This window comes from Fukomys damarensis, unplaced genomic scaffold, assembly GCF_012274545.1.
Source record: "Fukomys damarensis isolate Sample0158 unplaced genomic scaffold, DMR_v1.0_HiC HiC_scaffold_32, whole genome shotgun sequence".
In the NCBI taxonomy this organism is placed as follows: domain Eukaryota; kingdom Metazoa; phylum Chordata; class Mammalia; order Rodentia; family Bathyergidae; genus Fukomys; species Fukomys damarensis.
The window spans coordinates 31395300-31415855 of NW_022900944.1; the positions used below are offsets into that span (position 1 = coordinate 31395300).

General features: G+C 50.6%; 2 protein-coding genes across 4 annotated transcripts in view; one reads left to right on the top strand and one right to left on the bottom strand.

The window, feature by feature from the left end:
- Elmo3 (engulfment and cell motility 3) overlaps positions 1-4103 on the top strand; it is a 4852-nt gene extending 749 nt beyond the window's left edge. Inside the window, exons 3-20 of one of the 3 annotated variants that reach the window (XM_010612213.3) lie at positions 40-112; positions 302-352; positions 528-697; positions 792-891; positions 996-1147; positions 1232-1310; positions 1391-1462; positions 1539-1661; positions 1854-1985; positions 2088-2189; positions 2290-2398; positions 2507-2643; positions 2733-2896; positions 3003-3115; positions 3209-3313; positions 3416-3498; positions 3575-3661; positions 3750-4103. In XM_010612213.3, coding sequence (XP_010610515.1) covers positions 40-112; positions 302-352; positions 528-697; positions 792-891; positions 996-1147; positions 1232-1310; positions 1391-1462; positions 1539-1661; positions 1854-1985; positions 2088-2189; positions 2290-2398; positions 2507-2643; positions 2733-2896; positions 3003-3115; positions 3209-3313; positions 3416-3498; positions 3575-3661; positions 3750-3962 — 2065 coding nt within the window. In that variant the 3' untranslated portion in view covers positions 3963-4103. The remainder of the gene's footprint in view (positions 1-39; positions 113-301; positions 353-527; positions 698-791; positions 892-995; positions 1148-1231; positions 1311-1390; positions 1463-1538; positions 1662-1853; positions 1986-2087; positions 2190-2289; positions 2399-2506; positions 2644-2732; positions 2897-3002; positions 3116-3208; positions 3314-3415; positions 3499-3574; positions 3662-3749) is intronic. The other 2 variants (XM_010612215.3, XM_010612214.3) reach the window with 2 other exon arrangements.
- Positions 4104-6436: 2333 nt separating this feature from the next.
- The window catches only part of Lrrc29 (leucine rich repeat containing 29), a 19362-nt gene continuing 5242 nt past the window's right edge, over positions 6437-20556 (bottom strand). Inside the window, 8 exon segments of the mRNA XM_010612212.2 lie at positions 6437-6713; positions 6811-6938; positions 6940-7029; positions 7220-7311; positions 7314-7362; positions 7501-7716; positions 8898-9890; positions 19164-19265. Coding sequence (XP_010610514.2) covers positions 6545-6713; positions 6811-6938; positions 6940-7029; positions 7220-7311; positions 7314-7362; positions 7501-7716; positions 8898-9890; positions 19164-19265 — 1839 coding nt within the window. The 3' untranslated portion in view covers positions 6437-6544.

Here is a 20556-nt window from a genome sequence, read left to right on the forward strand (position 1 = left end):
GGCGCCCCTGCCAGCCTCCCTGAGCTCCGTGCCCTGCAGGTGGAGCCTGACTCACTCCGAGCGCTACGCCCTGCAGTTTGCTGACGGGCATAGGAGATACATCACGGAGAATGTGAGTGTCCTTTCCCCACATTCTACCCTATAATCCCTCCATACACCTGGCCCTGATTCCAAAGACTCATCCTCCTCTTATCCGAATGCGAACTTTCTTTGTCTAACCCCCAAATCCTCAATGACAACCCAGTTGAACATTCCTCAAAGCGCCCTTTAACTTGGCTTCCCTTTCCTCTTTTTCCTCCAGAACCGCGGGGAAATCAAGAATGGCAGCATCCTGTGTCTCAGCACCGCCCCAGTAAAGTCTCTCTGGGCTGCCCCTCTGCTGTACCCCTTTCTACCTGTGGGCCTCTGTCCCTGGTCTGGAGGTCCTGGCCTCAAGCTCAGCAGTGCGCCACCTAGTGAACTCCTGCCCGCTTTCAGTCCTTCCCTCTATCCAGCCTCCTCATTTTTACTGTTTCCACCCTGGCCAGGACCTTGAGGCCGAACAGCTGTTGGGTGGACTGCAGAGTGCCAGTCGTGAGGGTCGCCGGGAAGCCCTGAGGCACCTTGTCCTGTTAGCCTCAGACATGACTTTTGCCCAGGAGGTCATCAGCCGTGATGGGCTTCAGAGACTAGGCACGATCATTGAAGATGGGGAAGAGTGAGCACAGGGCTGTAGAGGGCTGGGGGTACATGATGGTGCCTGAGATCCTGGTCTGGTCCTGCTCAGTTCCAGATGTGTCTCCTCCCCCCAGCCTAGGAGAGGTGCTGGCCCTTGGACTGAGGGCTTTCTTGGAGCTCATGGAGCATGGTGTGGTATCCTGGGAGACACTCAGCATCTCCTTTGTCAGGAAGGTGGGTGGGCTTTTCTAAGGGCAGTGGGTGGGGGCAAAAGGGAAATGCCAGGATCTGACTGTTCATGCTGGCAAGGTAGTGACAACCCCATACTGCTCTTACAGGTGGTGGGCTATGTGAACATGAACCTGATGGATGCCTCGGTGCAACCCCTAGCCCTCCGGCTGCTGGAGAGTGTGACCTTGAGCAGCCCTACTCTAGGCCAGGTGGTCAAGAGTGAAGTGCCACTGGATAGGCTGCTGGTGCACCTGCAGGTGTAAGCCTCTGGGGTGGTGTACAGATAGGGAAGCAGGGCTGGACCCTGGACGTTCTGCTGATCCCTACCCACCTCCTTCCATAGGATGAATCAGCAGCTGCAAACCAAGGCCATGGCATTGTTGACAGCCTTGCTGCAGGGAGCTAACCATGCTGAACGTAAGGTGAGTCCCCATCCAGTGACTGGATGGGGAGGGGGCAGCTAATGGGCATTCTACTCCACTCTGGGATTAAATCCTCTAAGTGCCCTTCCCACCCACCTCAGCACATGCTTGACTACCTATGGCAAAGGAACCTTCGTCAATTCATCTACAAGGTAGGAAGGGCCGGCCCACCAAGATCACTCCCCTTGGCTCCTCTCCCAGTGAACCCACAGCCTGCCTGTCTTCCAGAGCATCATCCACAGTGCAGTACCACTGGGTGATGAGATGGCCCATCATCTGTATGTGCTGCAGTCCCTTACACTGGGGCTTTTGGAGCCACACATGCGGACACCAGTTGACCCCTACAGCCAGGTATATCTTTGGTGGGGACAGGCTTGGACTTGGCTTTGAATCTGTGATATTTTCATGTGTGTGAGATAATGGGGATTGAACTCAGGGCTTTGCACATGCTAGGCCAGTGCTGTATCACTGAGCTACACCCCCATTTCAAATATATGATCCTAACATTCTGACACCCTCCCCCTCCCCAAACAATGACCCCAGGAACAGCGAGACCAGCTGCAGTCCCTGCGCCAGGCAGCCTTTGAGCCAGAGGGAGAGTCCCTGGGCACTGGGCTGAGTGCTGACCGTCGCCGTTCCCTCTGTGCCCGAGAATTCCGCAAACTGGGCTTCTCTGTGAGTGACCCCTACCCAAGTTCCCACCCCAACTTCTTTCAGGCTGTGGTTGTTTCAAGGGCTGCAGCCCTTTCTGAGCTGCCTATGTTCCCACCCTTCCAGAATAGCAACCCAGCACAGGACTTGGAGCGTGTGCCTCCTGGCCTGCTGGCCTTGGACAACATGCTCTATTTCTCCAGACAAGCGCCCAGTGCATACAGCCGGGTCAGTGACAGAATGAGAGAGAGGGGTGGCAGCACCCTCCTTTAGCAGAGTCCCCATGGACTTAGGTGAGACGCCCCATTCTCTGCTCCTACCATCCCAGTTTGTGTTGGAGAACAGCAGCCGTGAAGACAAGCATGAATGCCCATTTGCCCGGAGCAGCATCCAGCTGACTCTGCTGCTGTGTGAGCTGCTCCACATTGGGGAGCCTTGTGAGTGGGGCTGGGCACAGTGTGTGCAGGGACAGGGGACGGAAGGGCAGAGAGGGCCAGGGGATGCACACACTTTCTCCCTGAGCCCCTCCTGCCCCCCCGCTCCAGGCTCTGAGACAGCCCAGGACTTCTCGCCCATGTTCTTTGGCCAAGACCAGAGCTTCCATGAGCTCTTCTGTGTAGCCATCCTGCTGTTGAACAAGACCTGGAAGGAGATGCGGGCTACACAGGAGGATTTTGACAAGGTTGGAGTGGCAACTGGGAGAGGGTAGAGGGCTGTTCTGGGAAAGGGGCCCAGAGCTCAGGCCTTTTGCTGAACTTGAGGTGGCTCCAGGTCATGCAGGTGGTACGGGAGCAGCTGGCCCGCACACTGGCCCTGAAGCCCACTTCCCTGGAGCTCTTCCGCACCAAGGTGAACGCACTAACCTATGGGGAGGTGCTGCGGCTGCGGCAGACAGAACGGCTACACTTGGAGGGCACATTGGCCCCTCCCATTCTGTGAGTTGCTGGTATAAGTCCACAGTCTTAATTTACATCTTACCAAGTACCCTGTGGGCCATGTCCCAGGTCATTCCTGGTTAGTGACTCCCTACCTCCCATCCAGGGAGCTGCGGGAGAAGCTGAAGCCAGAGCTCCTGGGCCTGATCCGCCAGCAACGTTTGCTCCGCCTCTGTGAGGGAACACTTTTCCACAAGATCAGCAGTCGGAGACGCCAGGGTCTTTGAGTGGGCCAAGGAGGGCTGGGGTGTGGCTGGGTTGCAGTCAGGGCTCTTCTCATCACTCTTTCCCTCTTTCCTATTCCCAACAAAGACAAGCTGTGGTTCTGCTGCCTGTCCCCCAACCACAAGGTGCTTCAGTACGGTGATGTAGAGGAAGGCACTGGCCCACCCACCCCAGAGACCCTGCCTGAGCAGCGTAAGATGGGCAGGGCCAGGGTTTAACACACACCCTCCCCTGATATCCCATTCCCTGGGGCTGCCTAGGACCCCAGTGGTCAGCCCAGTCTTCTTCCTGCAGTCCCTGTGGCTGACATCAGGGTGCTCCTAACAGGCAAGGACTGCCCTCATGTCCGGGAGAAGGGCTCTGGGAAGCAGAACAAGGTGAGTACAGTGGAGCAGGGGCTTCTTCCTGCCTACCCCATTTCCTGCTAAGTGTCCCTACTGCCTGCTTCCTTAGGACCTCTGTGAGTTGGCTTTCTCCATCAGTTATGACCGAGGTGAGGAAGAGGCATACCTCAACTTCATTGCCCCCTCCAAACGGGATGTAAGTGTCAGGGCCAGGCTGAGTTGAGCAGATGGACAGGGGACACGGACGGGCAGGTTCTCACTGACCTGGCCCTGTGTGTCCCCAGTACTACCTATGGACAGATGGGCTGAGTACCCTGCTAGGTAGCCCCATGGGCAGCGAGCAGACCCGGCTGGATCTAGAGCAGCTGCTGACCATGGAGACCAAGCTGCAGCTGCTGGAGCTGGAGAATGTGCCCATCCCTGACCAGCCACCACCTGTGCCCCCGCCCCCCACCAACTTCAACTTCTGCTATGACTGCAACATCGCTGAACCTTGAGGTTGGCCAAAGCCTATAGCTGCTGCTTCTACTACAGCAGCCACAAAAAGTGGAAGATAGAGAAGCACAGGCACCCCAAACAGCAAAGTGTGCAGCAGAAATAAAGTCTGCTTGGCTCTTTATGTACTGTGTCAAGCCAGCTCTGAACCTTGTGGGCCACTCCTGTGACAGATAGGGACAGTCATCCTTTTCTGTCTTCAAACTTAGCTAGTGGATAACATAAGACATCAGCAGGATCACAAACTTGGCAGCTACTTTGGGGTACTGGTGTTTTTGAGGGAAGTGGGACCAGGCTGGTACTGTTGCCCTTCTCCAAGATGAGTCCTCAGCCTCCTTCAGTGCTGGGTCTGCAGATAGGGATGGACTATGGTCTGGGGGCAAGAGATCAGACAGAAGTAGCAGGGTAGGAGGCAGTGCCCTAAATGAATGCCTTCCTGATTAGCACTGATAGTCGAGGAGCCATGCTTTCAGAAGCCTCCTGACAGTCTGACTTTAGTCCTTAACCCTGCTTGGCAATGTGCTGTGTCCTCTTGGAGGACTTGGAGGCTTGGAGAGAGGCATGAAGTGAGAGATGTGATGCTGGGTCTGCTTTCTGCTGAAGAGCAGGTTTTAAATTCCCAAGGGCATCCCCAGTGTGGTAGGGCCATCTGGGTGATGCGGACAAGTGGGAATTCTGTGTAGGAGGCCTTGTATTCTGATTAAAACCTAACCCATGAGTGCTGATGAGTAGGAGGCCACAGATAGCCAGAAGCCCTGAGGACAGAGCAAGGGATGTTTGGCTCAGCCAATCAGGCTGTGGTCACAAACCTGAAGTCCCTGAGGCAAACCCTGAGGAAGACCCAGAGGACTCACTGAGCAGGTTGAACACTCCCCCACCCTGACTTCCTTTTCCATGCCACTATTTCCCAACTCCTCCTCAAATGAGGTTTAAGCGTTAACCATCAATGTTTTACCTTGAAAATTGATGAAATGACCTGGAGAATGTGCTAGGCTAGCGCTTTCCCCTCATCCCTTAGTCACACTTCTGATCCTCAGGCATCCAGGTTCTGAGACTTCCCATCACTTCCCACACTTAGAACAGCCTGCTATTGAGTTCAAAGTGGAAATCTAGTCCCTTGTCCATTCTACAATCTTTGCAACGACCTCCTGACTTCAAGCCTTTAGTCTTGTTCTTCCAGTCATCTCAATAATGGCTACTCCAACTGCTTCTTCAAACATAAACTGGATATGACTATACACACACACACACACACACACACACACACACACACACACACACACAACTATTCTTCAGTGTCTTCCTATGTCCATGGGCTAGTGGTCTGGGTTATTATGGTTGACCATTATGTTGAGCTGGATAGGTTGAAAACATTTTGTGATTTAATGCTTCCACCTGAGAATTTGTGCCCTGCAAGGGTTTTAGTGCTTGGTCCAAGCTGGCATCCTTTCTACACCCCTCCAGTGGCAGTTCTAGCTGCCTACGTGTATCCCTGTGGTCACTACCTACTCACTGAATCACTGTCCCTGAATCACTACCTTCCCTTCCTCTTGCCCATTTTTAACTGCCTTGATTCCTTGACCCTGTAGGTCAAGTTCATTGGTTTCTAGGCCCTAGTTACTTGCATACTGTACACGTGCATATTGGACTGATTCTGCATTTTGGCTTATTTGCTTCCCTAGATGGCCTGAAGGGAACCCAAGAGAGCTTAGGTATCTCTGAATCCCCACATGAAGTACAGTGCTTGCAGGTACCCACATTCTGCTCCTAGAATAGATGAGCAGATAGGTGGACAGTGTATGTGAATATATGGAAGACTAGCTGAAAAGCCTTTCTCAGAGCTGCTCTTGAGAAGTCATTCGCATTTTAGGGGCTTGGACTGGATGACCTCTAAATGAACCCTCCACCCAGAGATGCTTCCCCACTGCCCTCTGTCCCTTTCAAGACATCCTCATTGAATCAGGCATCATTAATCAGTTCCTCCTGGGGTCTGACATGAGACAAAGGCCTTTTGCATGTCAGGATGTTGTGCAGGGAAAGGCCTCAGAGTCTACCACATGGGGAAGAAGCTGAGTTAGAACTTGAGTTAGACTAGTGTGGACCAGCCTTGAGGCCAACATAGGAGCACCTGTGGGGCTTTGGGTCAGTTGAGGTGGGGAGGGGAGGGACCGTTTAGTCTGAGAACTTTAGATAAGAGACAAGATCTGGAATTTTTAATCTTGTTTGGGTTTACAGTAAAATTAACTTAGCTGCTAAAGTTTGGTGTTTGTGGGAGCTGGAAGCGTGCTTCAAGGAAGCGGGTGGAGCTCAGGAGGAACCTGTGGCAGCAGCATGTAGCTGGCATTTCCAGGGGCCTGTGGCAGTGACATGTAGCTGAAAATAGGCTGCTGCCCAGCTGTGGGACAGGCTGGAGCAGGAAGTCTGCTGGACTGCCCTGGGTTGGTCCCACCCTCATTCCTTGACAAGGCATCTACAGCAAAGGGAGGCAAGAGGCACTGGGGCAAACTCCAGGTCCAGAACCCTGGGCTGGGGTGGGCTGTGGGGTGAAGAAGGCTGAGCTGCAGGACTGGATACTCACCTGGCCTCACAGTGTCAGGGTCAGGTCAGCCCCTCCCACGAAGCGAGACTGGACACAAGTCACCTGAGGTAACTGGGCTTTGAAGCGCCTGACAGCCACGATGTTGATACCAGGACACATGGCTACATCCAACACTCGGAGCTGCTTGCACACCTGCCTAATGGTGTCCAGTGTTCTGTGGGGAGGCCACTGGCTGAGTGCCTGACCCATTGTGGGTCCCCACCCCACCCCTGCATTGTGGCTCCATCTGCTCTGTCACCAGATCCACTCACTGATCTGTGAGCTGGCTGCAGCTGGATAGGTTGAGGTGCTGCAGCCTGGGCCAGGACCCAGCTGCTTGGGCCCAACCATCATCACTGAGGCGGCTGCAGTGACTCAGCGACAAGCGCTCTAGGCTAGGGGCAGCCCCTGGCCACAGCCACCAAACCGTTGTCTGTGAGTGCTGGCAATAGGCTCAGTGACAGTTGTCTCAGCTGGGGGAACTGGAGCACCTGCAAGGGTAAGGGTAGAGCTGGTGGGTGGAATATGGCACTGGATCCTAGAGCCTGGAGCCCTTCCAGGTTCCCTGTCCCAATTCAGGGGAATGACCAGAAGCCAATAAGAAAGGTACATTTTTCCAAGTAAAAAATGGGTTAGACCAGTCCCCATGCTCCAGCCCCAGGATCCTTGGCCTATCCACACCTTGGCCAGACTGGCATCAGTCAGCTTGGTGCAGGCTGTGAGGTCCAACTCCTGTAGGGCCTGCAGCATGAGCAGGGAGGGGCCCCGCGGCTAGAGAAAGGGATCCTTGGATCTGAAGCCTGATGTTCCCTTTCTGGGTGCAGCTGTGGGAAGAAACCCCTGCTTCTCAGTCCTTTCTGAATTTGCCTTTAAATGCTCCTAGAGAGAGAGAGGGACTCAAGGAGCAGGAAGGCAGGTGAGCCAGGGGCTGCCCCATCCTTCCTGACCTCCAGGGTCTTCACCTGGGGACCCAATGCAGATTCCTCAGATGGTTCCTGTAGCCCCAGAAGCCCCCAGTCTTGGAGCTCCTTGCACCATCCCAGGCGAAGCACTGAGAGGCGGGTGAGGTAGGTGCAGATGGCCTGTATGGTCTGGTGGGTGAGGGCCATGCAGGAGCATAAGTCTAGCACCCTGAGGCTCGGGCCCAATGCTGAGGTCACAGAGAGCACTGAGGCATCCTAGGAGGGAGGTGGAAAGGAGAGGTTGTAGTAATAGCTTGTGTCTGTGCTACCAGGCTTGGCAGGTGTCACTAGCAGGGGGGTCTGTCCCAGGTTTCTACCCCAAGTCAACAGGAAATGCCAGAGGGCCCAGGTCCCTGTGCTGGTTGTGAAAGTTTGAAGTAGACAGGGTGGGATAAGAGGATGGGATGCCTGGAGGAAGTTGCTGAAGGACAAAGGCCTTTTCTATTTCTGAGGCAGGAAGGATACAGTGAGAAAATTTCTAAAGCAGCTGGAAGCTTGTCTGCTCCACAGCTCACTGGACCAGGGGTGAACAGCTGACCCTAGCTGAGCCAATGAGATATGCTGCCTCCAGAATTTGAAGCAGAACTCTGAGGTGGTGGTGGTGAGGGCCCCCACCTGCCAGAAGTCTGGTGAGAGCAGCAGGATCTAAGGGCAGAGCAGAGGAAATTGTTTTTAGATGCAGTGGAGCCTGGCAGGGTGGTGCAAGCCTGTAAACCCAGCACTTGGGAGGCTAAGGCAGGAGGATCACCACAAGTTCAAGGTCAGCCTAGGCTACACAGTGAGCTCAAGGCCAGCCTGAACTACAAAGTGAGACTCTGTAGGAGAGCAGCTAAAAGATTTTGGTGACAGAAGACGGAATGGGCAGAGAAGAGATGGTGCAAAATAAGGTTGGCATTTTAGGCTGGGTATGCCCTCACCACAGTGATAGGTTGAAGGAATAATCCAATAAAAAGTGACTGACATTTTTAGACAGAGATGCTGCCCAGTGAAACAGGGTTGAGCCCTATGAAGGCTTTAGCCAGGAAGTGGCCCTTAGGCTCCCACATCACAGTATCTTCCACATACTCTGCCTAAACGCCTTCTTCAGTGCACCTTCCCTGCCATTCTTTTCCATTGCCTTCCTCTTCTCCAGCCTTCCTGCTTCAGAACACTTGTCCTTAGTGCCCCTGCCAAGACTGCAGCAGTCACTTGGCATGTGAGGTACTGTCTTGGACCTCCCTCTGCTAGGACCCACAATGCGGGCTCCAGGGAGGTGCACCAGCACCATCCTCTAGACTGTGGCCCAAGTTCAGTTGTAACTAGTACTCCTTGGATGTAAACACGAGTAGTCCCTGCAGCCACGGGCCCAGCTCCCCCAGCCCCCACCCTGAGAAAAAGGGAGAGGATGGTGTGCTCACCTTCAGTGAAGAGCAGTAGGCCAGCCTGAGGGTGGTCAGTGGGGGTGGAGCTCCATGCACTGAGCCCAGGGCCTGGGCCAGTCCCTGCCCACTCACCAAACAGCATTCAGCCATGTTCAGGCTCCGTAACTGCCGCAGGTCCCCCAGGGCTGTGCACCCTGCATCTGTCAGCCGCTGCAGCTTCCCCAGGCTTAGGAGCTGCAGGTGCTGCAGGCCGCGGCTCATGGCCAAGAGTGCCCCATCAGTCAGTTCTGAGCAGCCACTGAGGTCCAGAGAGGTAAGACTTGGTTGCTGTTGGCACAGGGTGGCCATAGCCTCTGTGGAGAGGTCCCGGCAGCTGTGCAAGCTCACCTCCTGCAGCTGCAACCCAACCACCTGGCCCAGAGCCTTCAGGGCCTCGGGTGGCAAGCCAGTGCCACTCAGGCCCAGGGCACGCAGTCTGCCAGCTCGCTCTTTTACAAATCGGAGCACATTGCAGAAGGAGAGTTTGGAATAATAGGAGTCCTGAGGGTTGATAGGATGCTGAGCAGCACCTAGCTGGAAGGTGAGGTGGCAATAGGCCAAGGAGAGACGCTCCAAGCTGGGGACACAGCTGCAGAGCTGGTTGAAGCTGAGGTCACCCAGGTCTCGCAGGCCAGCGAGGTTGAGCTCACAGAGGCCGCTCAATGCCTGCTGGACATTCTGTGCTGTCTCAGGCTGAGACAACAGCATGCCTGATGTGAAGAGGCTGTTACAGCCACTGAGGTCAAGGGTGCGTAGGGCTGGGCATCCTAGGATCAGGGCCACAAAGGATGCCTCTGTGGGGCTGCCCCTACCCAGGCACAAGCTTTGCAGGTGTGGGCCTAGGTGGTAGGCAACAGATTGTAGCACCTGCTGTGAGGTAAGTGAGCCATCCAAGTTGGTCAGGCTAATGCAGGAGATTCCTCTGAGGCCCAAGCTCTTGATGGCTGGGAGGGAGGTAGAGGACACTGGGATGGTGTATTGAACATTTGCCTAAGGGGAGCAGTAAGCCTGGAGTTAGGTCAGGAAGTGTCCTTCCAGGATCAGGATAAGGACTCACTGTGATGTCTTGTGTGGTTAAGGGAAATCTGGGTAAGAAGTGGGGGAATATGCCTCAATGTGGTGGCACACATCTGTAGTCTCAACACTTGGGGGGCTCAGGCAGGAAGACTGCTGTGAGTTCGAGGCCACCCCAGGCTATATAGTGAGTTTAAGGACAGTCTGAACTACATATAAAGACCCTATCTAAAAAAAAAAAAAGTGGAAGCCAGGAAGATAAGTCACTCTGGGGTCTGAAGGGAGATGACTACCAGGGGCAGGCAGGAAGGTCAGTGAAAGACAGGCATTGGTTACCTCAGGAGGGGCAGGGACAGAGTGGGGAATTAGTGTGGTTAACACAGGATTTCCAGGTGATGTGACCTGGAAGCAGGCCCAATGCAAACTCCCTAAGATGGGAGGACAAAGTATACTGGACCCAACCTTTGAGACTCTCAGAAGGAGGACCTGAGATCCATAGAACTGGTCTCCTATTCCAGGAATTTGGCTGTAGCTAAGCACCCAGCATTCCCCACTTTTTAGAGAGAATATAAATAGCCCTAAAAACAATAGGAAGTAGGAAGAAGTGAAGCAGGTGCCATTCACTACAACGCTTTGTGGCCTAGGTGCCAGAGGTCTAGAGCAGGCAGTGAAGCCTAAGTTCCATGGCAGCCTCAGTGTCTCAGGCATATGAATGATTACAAAAATTGACTCTGTGTGTAAGCAAAAGTGTGTGTGTGTTCCCTGGAGTTGGGCCCTAAGGATCCCTCCAGCACATCTCTGGAGGGGACAACCATCCGTCCAGATGAGGAAAGAAAATCCTCCAATTTCAGTGGGCCAGATATAATAGAACAAGTATCTGGGGTACCAAGATAGTTGAACTAGCTCTGGGTTGCAGAGAAAGAATGGGGGTGTGTGGTTGGAGTGGGGTGGGACCCCGAAGGCAAACTGAGGGCAAAGTTATGGGAATAAGCTGGCTTGTGAAGGAGTCTGGGATCTCCATGCTAAGAGAGAGAGAACGTTCCCAGATCTTGTGCCAGAGGGAACCAAGAAGAAGTCAATTTGTGCAGAATAGGTTTGTGGGTAAAGGATGAGAGGGCCTGGATTCTAAAATCTTAGCCATTTCCCAACCTCTGCTCAGGTTTCAGGCAAGTGATACTCAAACAAGGCTCTGTTTTAGTATCTTCATGGTCCTGAGGCAGGAAAGCAAGATACCCACACATCTACCTTGTTGGTAACTGCAAAATATGCCATTGTTTCCTATTCACATCCCACATTACAGCACCAAAAAGGAATGAGAAGAGTAGAAGTGACAGACAGAATGGGATTCTGCCAAGTCTTATCAATAGGATTCTCCTAGAAAGCATAGAACTCATTCTTAGGTGTGGGTTCTTGCCAGAGGGGCCACACACGCCTGCCATGGTGGGAAGTATGTATAAGAGATAGACTCAGCTTGTGGTCTCTGTCACAACAATCAGGAATCAGCCAGATTCCCCTTCCTCCACACCCAACTTTGGATCATGGTCCTTCCCAGTGAGAGGAGCGTGCATGACAGGTTCCCTTACTGATGGGGCTATGGGTCCAGGGGCCTGGTCCCTCCCTCAGATTTAAGGAGAGCTGAAGAAGACTCCAGTGTGGGATTCAGCTGGGGAGAGAGAGAGAGGAAAAGATTAGAGAACAGTTATAGAAAGGAAGGGAGAAGCATGTCGCCAGCCAATGCCAAGCCCTGCAGAACTGATGAATCAGTCTGATGCTGAATGGGCAAGGGTCGGGGAGCTTGGAGCAGTGCGGTTGCCCAGGCAGTGCCCACCCCCACCACTCACATGTGCTGAGGAATCCAAGAGCACTGCAGGCTCCAGTTCTTGCAGGGGCACTTGCAGGTACTCAATTTTTTTCCCTCCCTTAAAGCCTAAGCAGCCAAGAATGTTTTTTCTTCTCCTGTGAATAACAGGATTCCCCTATGAATAATAAGGTGGACAAACAGCCAAGGAGAAGCACTGGCAGTCTCCCCAGGGCCTAGGCCAGGACTGGCTTCTGGCAGCAAAAGCCATAGAATAAATAGACAGGGCTAGCCTGAAGGTCAGCCAGGAGAGAGAGGAGATTTGAGACCACCTCTTCCCCTACCCACCCCATGTGTTTTTGGCACAGAGGGGCAGCCTCTAAACCAGATGGTGGACCTTTCAGAGCTTCCAGTGGTACAAACCCTGCTGCTGCACACATGCCCTAAGTTCACCACCATTGCTCTACACCATCACCCAGTGGCCTACCTTGCCAAAAGTCAGCTAGATGTGGAGAAGCAAATCCCCGGCCCCCCAGGAGCAGCTCTTTAGGGATGATTATCTCTGTGGGGACACAGCAGAGGGAAGAAGCAGGGATCCTAGGTTCTGGACTCTGGTCCTTCCCAAACCCTAAGATGCTTCTAGCAGCCCAAGAGAGGACTGCAAGGGCACCGCTCCAGCTTCAGCTGGCCCAACCAAAGAGGGACCATCTAGTCCCCCTTTTTCTTCCTTTCCCCATACAGCATCTTAGAAGCAACTGCAAAATCGTGTGGGAGATGACCTAAACCTTCTAAAGGTGATACAAGTCCCTTGAGTGTGGGAGGTCAGGTTTTGTAATACCCAGTCAAGCTCAGCACGGGTACAGCAGGCCTGTGTACAGGCTTAGAGAGCCACTTGCTAGAGAAAGTGCTTTCTTCTTCTCAGTATAGGAATCCAAAGCTAACACACCTGCTCTCCTCCAGAAGACCAAGGGAAAATGCAGGCCCAGTCCTCGGGGGCATTGGTCACTGGAGAGGAGTTAAACCCCTCAGGCAGGAGAAAGCAGCAAAGGGCAGAACCTGAGCTATGTTTTGCTCTTGTTCCACAGGGACCAACCCAAGGGCAGACAATAGGTCTTCCCAGGGCATTGGGCAGAGTCTGGGTACCTGTGGAGCACTGCCTTTCCTTGCATCCTTACAGACAAACTAGGATTAAGTGAACAGCAGAGGCAGGTCAGAGGGAATAAGAAACCATCAGGTCCATCATTTTAGCCTGGTCATGAGAGACACAGGCCCCTGCCTGGCTTAGATAGCCCAATGTCTTCCATAGAATCAGTGACAGGCACTGCCTCCTGCCCACACTTGGACCCTGGGAGATAGTTCCTGCCCACCACAGTCTGCACATGCTCTCTGTGATACAGTGGTGTCGAGGTATGGCCAGGGCCCTAGGCTCCCAGATGCCTGTGGTCCCACTGTCAACACTCTATCTGGAGAGAAGCCCAGGTCTGTAAGGGTGGACTCCCAAGACCCTACCCTCTGACCCTATCCTCCTCCCTCTCTCCTTGTTTCTCCTCTACCTCATTTATGCCCTGGGACCTAGCTGCCCACTGTGTCTCTCTTGCTCTCTCCTTTTTGGTCTCCAGGAGGCTTCTTGCCTCCACTACTTCTCCTGAGGACTTGCCACCCTGCATTAATCACACTGCTGTGCTCACTCTCTCTGCCTGGCGGGGGATTAGAAACCAGATGCCTCCTTGGGGTTGGTGTCCGGGACACGGAAAGATGCTGGGGAAGTAGGTTTCTTCTTGCCGGTCCAGCTTCCCACTCCCTTCTCGGGTTTCACAGTGTCCTTTCCAAGCCCACCATCATCTCCAGCTTGGCTTTCTCAGACATGACCTGTTCTGCTTCAGAAAGGAGCCAAAGCCATCAGGTAAGATGTTTACCTCCTGCCTCCCTGCTTTTTTTTGTTGTTGTTGTTGCTGGCAACCCTTTTCTGGCCTGCTAAGCTGTCCCCACCTCTTCTGTTTAGCACTTCCTGCCTTTCTCCTGCTCCTTCCTTAGAGTCCACAAACTGGGGGAAAGAGGGAGGGAGGGAGGGAAAGAGGGAGAGGGGACGAGTGTTTGTGCATGCACAGTACTGGAGATTGAACCTAGGAGCTTCACACTGAAGCATATCCCCTCCCTGCTCCTCTTTTTGTTTAATTTAGAGACAGGGTCTTGCTAAAATCACTAAATTGCCCAGACTGGGCTTGAAGTGCAATCCTCCAGCCTCAGCCTCCCAGAGTGCTGAGATTATAGGCATGCAACACCGCTCAGCTAACAAGAGATTTAAACGGCAAAAAAAAAGCTCCTTTTAACATGTAGTCCCTTTTCTCCTCGTACATTTCTTCCTTTCCAGTTATATAATCCTTGGAGGCAAAGGGCACACCCACATCCAGTATCTAGCCACCAAGGGCCAATACCCACCCCTGCACCCCAACCCCCATGCCCTGCCTGTCCTATCCATTCACCCCTCCGCCCTTCCACCACAGAACCATTCGTCCTTGGCAGCAGCTCCCCACCTGCAGGGTCATGCTTCTCTTCAACCTCCTAGTGTCCACTCTGCCAAGCTACCTGTTATGGGAGGTCAACAGCTATTCCCTTGATGCTACCTCCCACTGGGGTTCAGAGACCCTGCCCTTGTTGCCGTCTTTTTACATTCTAGCTCACTCATTGGTTTCTTTTGGAGTCATCAAAGAAGAGAGAACTGGTACCTAAATGAGTGGACTGCCTTGGGCTGGGGATTTAGCTCAGTGGCACCCTGCCTGCCTTGCAAGTGCAAGGTCCTGAGTTTGATTCCCAGTACCCTTCCACCTCAAATGGTGGACTCCCACTGGTTCATTCCACTGGACAGCACACACAAGTACACATATACACACTTGCTGTGTCATCTTCTGTGTTCCCTTTGGGATAATGTACTTCATCCCATGAGGCAATCCTTCCAACTCCTTTCTTTCTGGTCTACATCATTTTTCCTGAACAGCACACCCTAGCAGTCAGCTGTTTCATGGACCTCTCTCCAGACAGCCCTAACACACCATGCCCAAATCTGAATTTGACATCTTGCATGATGGTTCACCCCTGTAATCCCTGCTACTTCAAAGGCTGAGGGAGGAGGGTTGAAAGCTTGAATCCAACCTGGTAACACAGCAAGACCCTGTCTCAAAATAAAAGAGTTGGGATGTAGCACTGTGGTGAGTTTGATGCCGAGCACCAGAGTGGGGGAGAGGAGAGGGAAGGAGAGAGAATGAATTACCATTTTTATCCAACTCTGCTTTCCTAAACTCTCACAACTTCTAGTCACCTTCATTCTCCTTCCTCCACAATGATCAAAGTCCCTTCCATTCTACTTGGTTGTTTTTTTTGTTTTGTTTTGTTTTTGTTTTTGTACAGGGGATTGAATTCAGGACCTTGCTCTTGCAAGGCAGGTACAGTGCCGCCACTGAGCTAAATCCCCAGGCCCCATTCCACTTTCTTGATAAACTGAATTCTGTCCCTCTGCTGCAACTCACTGCTTCTATCTAATTCTGGTCACCTTATTGTCTGCCAGGAGTATGTCACAGAGCTTCCTCCTCATTGGGTATTAGCCTCCAGTTTCTCTGGCTCCAATTCATCCTTGATCTTATCTGTAGTGTGATTCTTCCAAAAGCAAATCTGACCACGCTCTCACACTTTGTGCACAGCACAGAAGCTAAGCTTCCTGGCTGGCATTCCAGTCTGTGTCAGACCATGGCCTAATTCTTTAGCCCACCCACTTTTTCCCATGCCCCCTTTCCCAGCCTAGCTCTGAGAATCTCCTCTCCCCCGACCCCCTGTCTGTGTGAACTAAGGGCCTTAATGCTAGGAAAGTACCACTGAGCTATACCCCCTGCTCTTTTTTTTTTTAGACAGGTTCTTTCTAAGTTGCCCTGCCCTGGCTGGTCTTGAACTTGCAATCCTCCTGCCTCAGATTCTGTGGCAAGTTCATTTCTGACTGTTGTCTTGTGCTGCTGTGCGGTGGGGGAGGTCTCCACTTCTCACCTACTCCTACATTTAAATTTGGCAAATATTTATTTCTCTCTTGAGTCTTCTGAATGGGGTCTTTTCTGAATCTTTTCTCTCCATTCCCAAAACACTTTGCAGATTCCAAATATACCCTTCTTTGCTTGTGCTTGTCTCCCTCACTATGAACTGCTGAATGGTGTGTATTACTCAATTTCACCTTCTCAGAACCCAGCATAGTGCTTAGCACAGACAGAAACATCTGAGGGTATCTCAAGTAATTTTCCATCTTCCTTCAGCCTTTTGACTAGGCTAAACCTCTCTGCTGAGGCTCTCTTCTCACTTTCCTGAGACATCCTGGCCTCCAAATTTACCAAATAAAGTGGCTACTGAGGAAGGAGATGCATCTGAGGAATTTCCTCTGCAGATCTCTGCAAATAGCTTCATATTTCCACCCCACCCCTCTGTTTCCTCAGGAAGAAGAAATATCTCCATCATATGCAAGATTAGGCCTTGTGCACTGAAGCAGGTCTCTGCCACCAACTTCGGCAGCACCCATCATTCCTGACCTTTCCTGCCCCCACATTTATCCCTGCTCCAGGGACTCTCTCCCTTAGTATGTAACACATATGAGATTTCTCCTGCTGGGGATTTAGCTCAATGGAGCTATGCCTGCCTCACAAGCACAAGGTTCTGAATTTGATCCCTGGTACTGGGCAGGGGAAAGATTTCTCCTAATAAAAATCTCTTTGTCAAGCCCACCTTACCCTCTCATTTCTGCCTACTTCCGTTCTTCCAAGGAAGAAATTCCTTTCCTCAACCCACCTGCCATTTTTCCCAGATGCTAGATATCATTGAAGTCATGGGTGGCCTCCTTGGGTAGCATATATTATGGGCACTATTGTTCTTTATTTTGCTGGTCTCTTTATGGGCTGTGACACCATTAATCATCCACTTGATCCTTTAAATGCTCTCCTGCCTTGGCCTTCTGTGCCCTCCTCTTTGTGGAATCTCCTCAGCCCCCTCTATAGATGTTTCTTGCTTTCTGTTCCCTAGGGCATTCTCTGTGGCCTGCTCTGGGAGAGGGGGTATTACTCAGATCCCTGGCTTCACTTCCATCCCTTCCTTTGTGTGTGTGTGTTGTGTGTGTGTGTGTGTGTGTGTGTGTGTGTGTGTGTGTGTGTGGTATTTGAGGATTGAACCTAGGGGCTTTGCATTGAGCTATATCACCAGCCCCCCCTTTTTTTTTGAGACAGAAACTTGCTAAGTTGCAAGGGCTAGCCTCAAACTTGCGATCTTCCTGCCTCAGCGTCCCAAGTAGCTGGGATTATAGGTATGTGTCATGGTACCATGGTGCCTGGCTCCCATTTTTTTTTTTTTTGGTACTGGAGATCAAACTCAGGACCTTGTGCTTGCAAGGCAGGTGGCAGTAACACTGAACTAAATCTGCCGCCCACCACACACCTTTTTAAAAGAAAATGTCTTGCTATAGTTTAGGCTGGCCTTGAACGTTTACTATATAGCCCAGGCTGGCCTCAAACCTGTGGTGACCCTCCTGCCTCAGTCTCCTGAGTGCTGGCATTACAAGCATGTACCACCACACCTGGCCCTCCCATTCTTTAGTGAAACCCAAATCTATATTTATTTCCCTTGAATTATTCAACTAGAAATCCAACTACCAACTGCATTTCACCATTTATAGCCTGTAATTTAAATTTTCAACAAATCTAGAATCAAATTCCTTTAGACACTAAAATCACTGACACTAGATAATTCAACAATAGACCCTGCTTATACACATACATTTATATGTGACTGAGGAGAATTCCAACCCAATAGGAATGGGCAATATTAGACATAAGTAGTGTTGGGATTATTTGAAAAATAACCTAGTTAGCTTCTTCATAACATAAATCAAAATAAGTTTTACCAATAAAAAATAAATTTCACCAATAAAAATTCAAACTGTAAGAAAAAAATATTTTTGCTGTGAACCTAAAACTGCTCTAAAAGCCTGTTTTGAAAAAGAGAATATGAGTGTATATATTAAACTTCTGAAGAGACAAGGATCTTTAAACAATGGGAGAGAGGGGCTGGGGATTTAGCTCAGTGGTCCCATTGCCTGCCTTGCAAGCGCAAGGTCCCAAGTTCGATCCCGGTATAAAAAACAAAACAATGGGAAGATATAAAAAAGAAAAGACAGGTGTGGTGGCACATGCTTGTAACCACAGCACTTGGGAAGCTGAGGCAGGAGGATTGCCATGAGTTTGAGGTCAGCCTGGGCTACATAGTAAGTTCAAGTCCAGCCTGAACTGCATAGTGAGACCTTGTCTCAAAAAACGAAAACTAAGACAAAAGGCATGTTCAGAGGCAACAGAGAAATTTAATTTCTGTGTCTCATAAATAAAAACATGCATCTACCAATCAAATTAGAAGCCAACCATATTAGGAATATATTTCAATAAACATACAATTAATCTTTTTAATATAAAAAAAGTTCATACAAATGGGTAAGAAAAATACTGACTTTACTAGTTAAGTGGATAAAGAACATGAATAAAAACGAGAGGAAAAATGGTCAGCTAAAAGGAAAAACTATTTAACCTCACTGATAATAATAGAAAGCTAAGTGAAAATAAGAGCTATCATTAAAACTAGCAAAGGGGCTGGGGATTTGGCTCAGTGGTTCCGGTGCCTGCCTCGCAAGTATAAGGACCCGAGTTCAATCCCCGGTACCAAAAACAAAAAAAACAAAAAACTAGCATAGATGGTCTGCATTCACCTCCTACCTGGACTGCTTTCCCATAGCCCTCTCAGACTCACCCTCTCCAGTTCACTCTGCACTGCAGAGTTCTTAGACACAAATCATACACCATCACCCACCTCACTTAATGTCCCTTAAAGGTGACAGAGACCAGGGAAAGCCCAAGCTCTGTCACCTCACACATCTCGTTTGCAGTCTGAACCCATTCTAATCTCATCTCTTACCTATATCTCAGTTTCAGTTGTTTCCAGAACTATTCCACACTTTAGTGCTTCCACCTGTGCTGTTATCCATCCTAGCAGACCAACCTTCATTGTCATTTTGTTCCTTCAGGAGGCCTTCTCTGATCCTGCTGGTCAACCTCCTTCAGATGTCTTTCTTCTTGTTCCTGTTGCACTCTTTCATTCCAGTGTCACAGCACTGAGAACATGGTATTGTGATCACTCATATTACTAGTCTTTCTTTTTCACTGGACTGTGAGCTCTTTACAGGACTTCATCGTATTCATCTATATAGGCCCAGCTCTACACCCGCAGCCAGTATGTATGAATGTATAACATATACATACATATATATATATATATGTAACACACATACATATATATGTATACGTATGAATGGATGGATGGACGATATACAAGCAGAGCCATGAGCAAGATGAGAGATGAGATGGGCAGGTGATTGGGCACCTTACCTCCCGAAGGGCATTCTGGGCTGCACAGTACCAAGCCCGACACACGAGGGAGGCTTCTTTCTGATCTGACAAAGGCAGGAAGCTCAGAATATATGTAAGCATCTGAAGGAGAAAGACAGGGCATTTGGGAGCTGTTAGAGCTGGGAGGCCTTCCTAACTCAGTCCAGCTGATAGCAATATGGGTTTATTGAGGGCATTGGAGTATCTCATTCATCTTGGCTCCAAAGCTTAAGGATGTACTCATTTCTCCCTCCAGCCTCCAAGCATCTTTACTGTGAATAAATCTCTATTAACCCCTTTCTGGGTGCACCGTTATGCTAACTGTTAAGAAACAAACTTCCTCAGCCAGGTATAGTGGAGCACACCTGTAATCCAGGCTGGCTACACAGTGAGTGCAAGACCAGACTGGACTACACAGGGAGATTGTCTCAAAAAAACAAAAAACAAAAAACAAACAAAAAAACCCACCAAAAACCAGGGATTTAGCTCAGTGGTTCTACCACCTGCCTTGCAAGCGCAAGGACCCAAGTTTGATCCCCAATACCAAACAACAACAACAACAACAACAACAATAACAAAGGCCAATGGGGCTGGGGATTTAGCTCAGTGGTTCTGCCACCTCACAAGCAAAAGGACCCGAGTTCGATCCCTGCTACCCCCCCCCAAAGCCTAATCAAACTTCTGTTCAGTTTGGTAGAAAGTGCCTGGGGCACCGGGGCAATCCTAATTCAAATCTCTACTCTTCCAACAGACCTCTATGAGTCTGGTTTTCCTTATATGTAAAATGGCAATTGTAGTGAGATGTAAATAGGCTGCTATGAGAAGTAACACAGCACAGTGTTTTGCATAGATCTATAACACAGCAATTCAGGTGCTCCTTTGATTCTGTGATATCCACTCCTTCCTCCTGTCCTCACAGTGCCAGCTCTGGGACCCCACTCTTTCCCCATCTTCTCCAATGCCAATTCACCTTCTCAGCTGGCTGTTAAGACACATCCCAGCAACGCCTACCCTGGGAGGCTCTGGTCCTCCCTCAATCTGTTCTATGCAAGTACTGAGGTTGGAGGCTCTAAAGTGGACTCAGAGAGGGGTCACTTATGAGGTTAGGAATGATTTGATATTAACTAGTCTTTTCTTCTAGAATCTTACCTTTGAGTCCTGTAATATATTTTCTTTTTTTTTCTTTTTATTGAGGTTATTGGTACAATCTAGGTATACAATACAATTACATTCATCATTGGGATCCTGTACCTTTACATAATAGGGATTGATTCTCATTTTTCCCCTTGTCCCTGCCCTCCCTTCACCCCCTCCTCCCCTCCCCATTTACAAACACTTTATTTCCATTTTTTCAGTTTCTCATATTTTTTCCTCTCCCTTATTACCTTTCCTC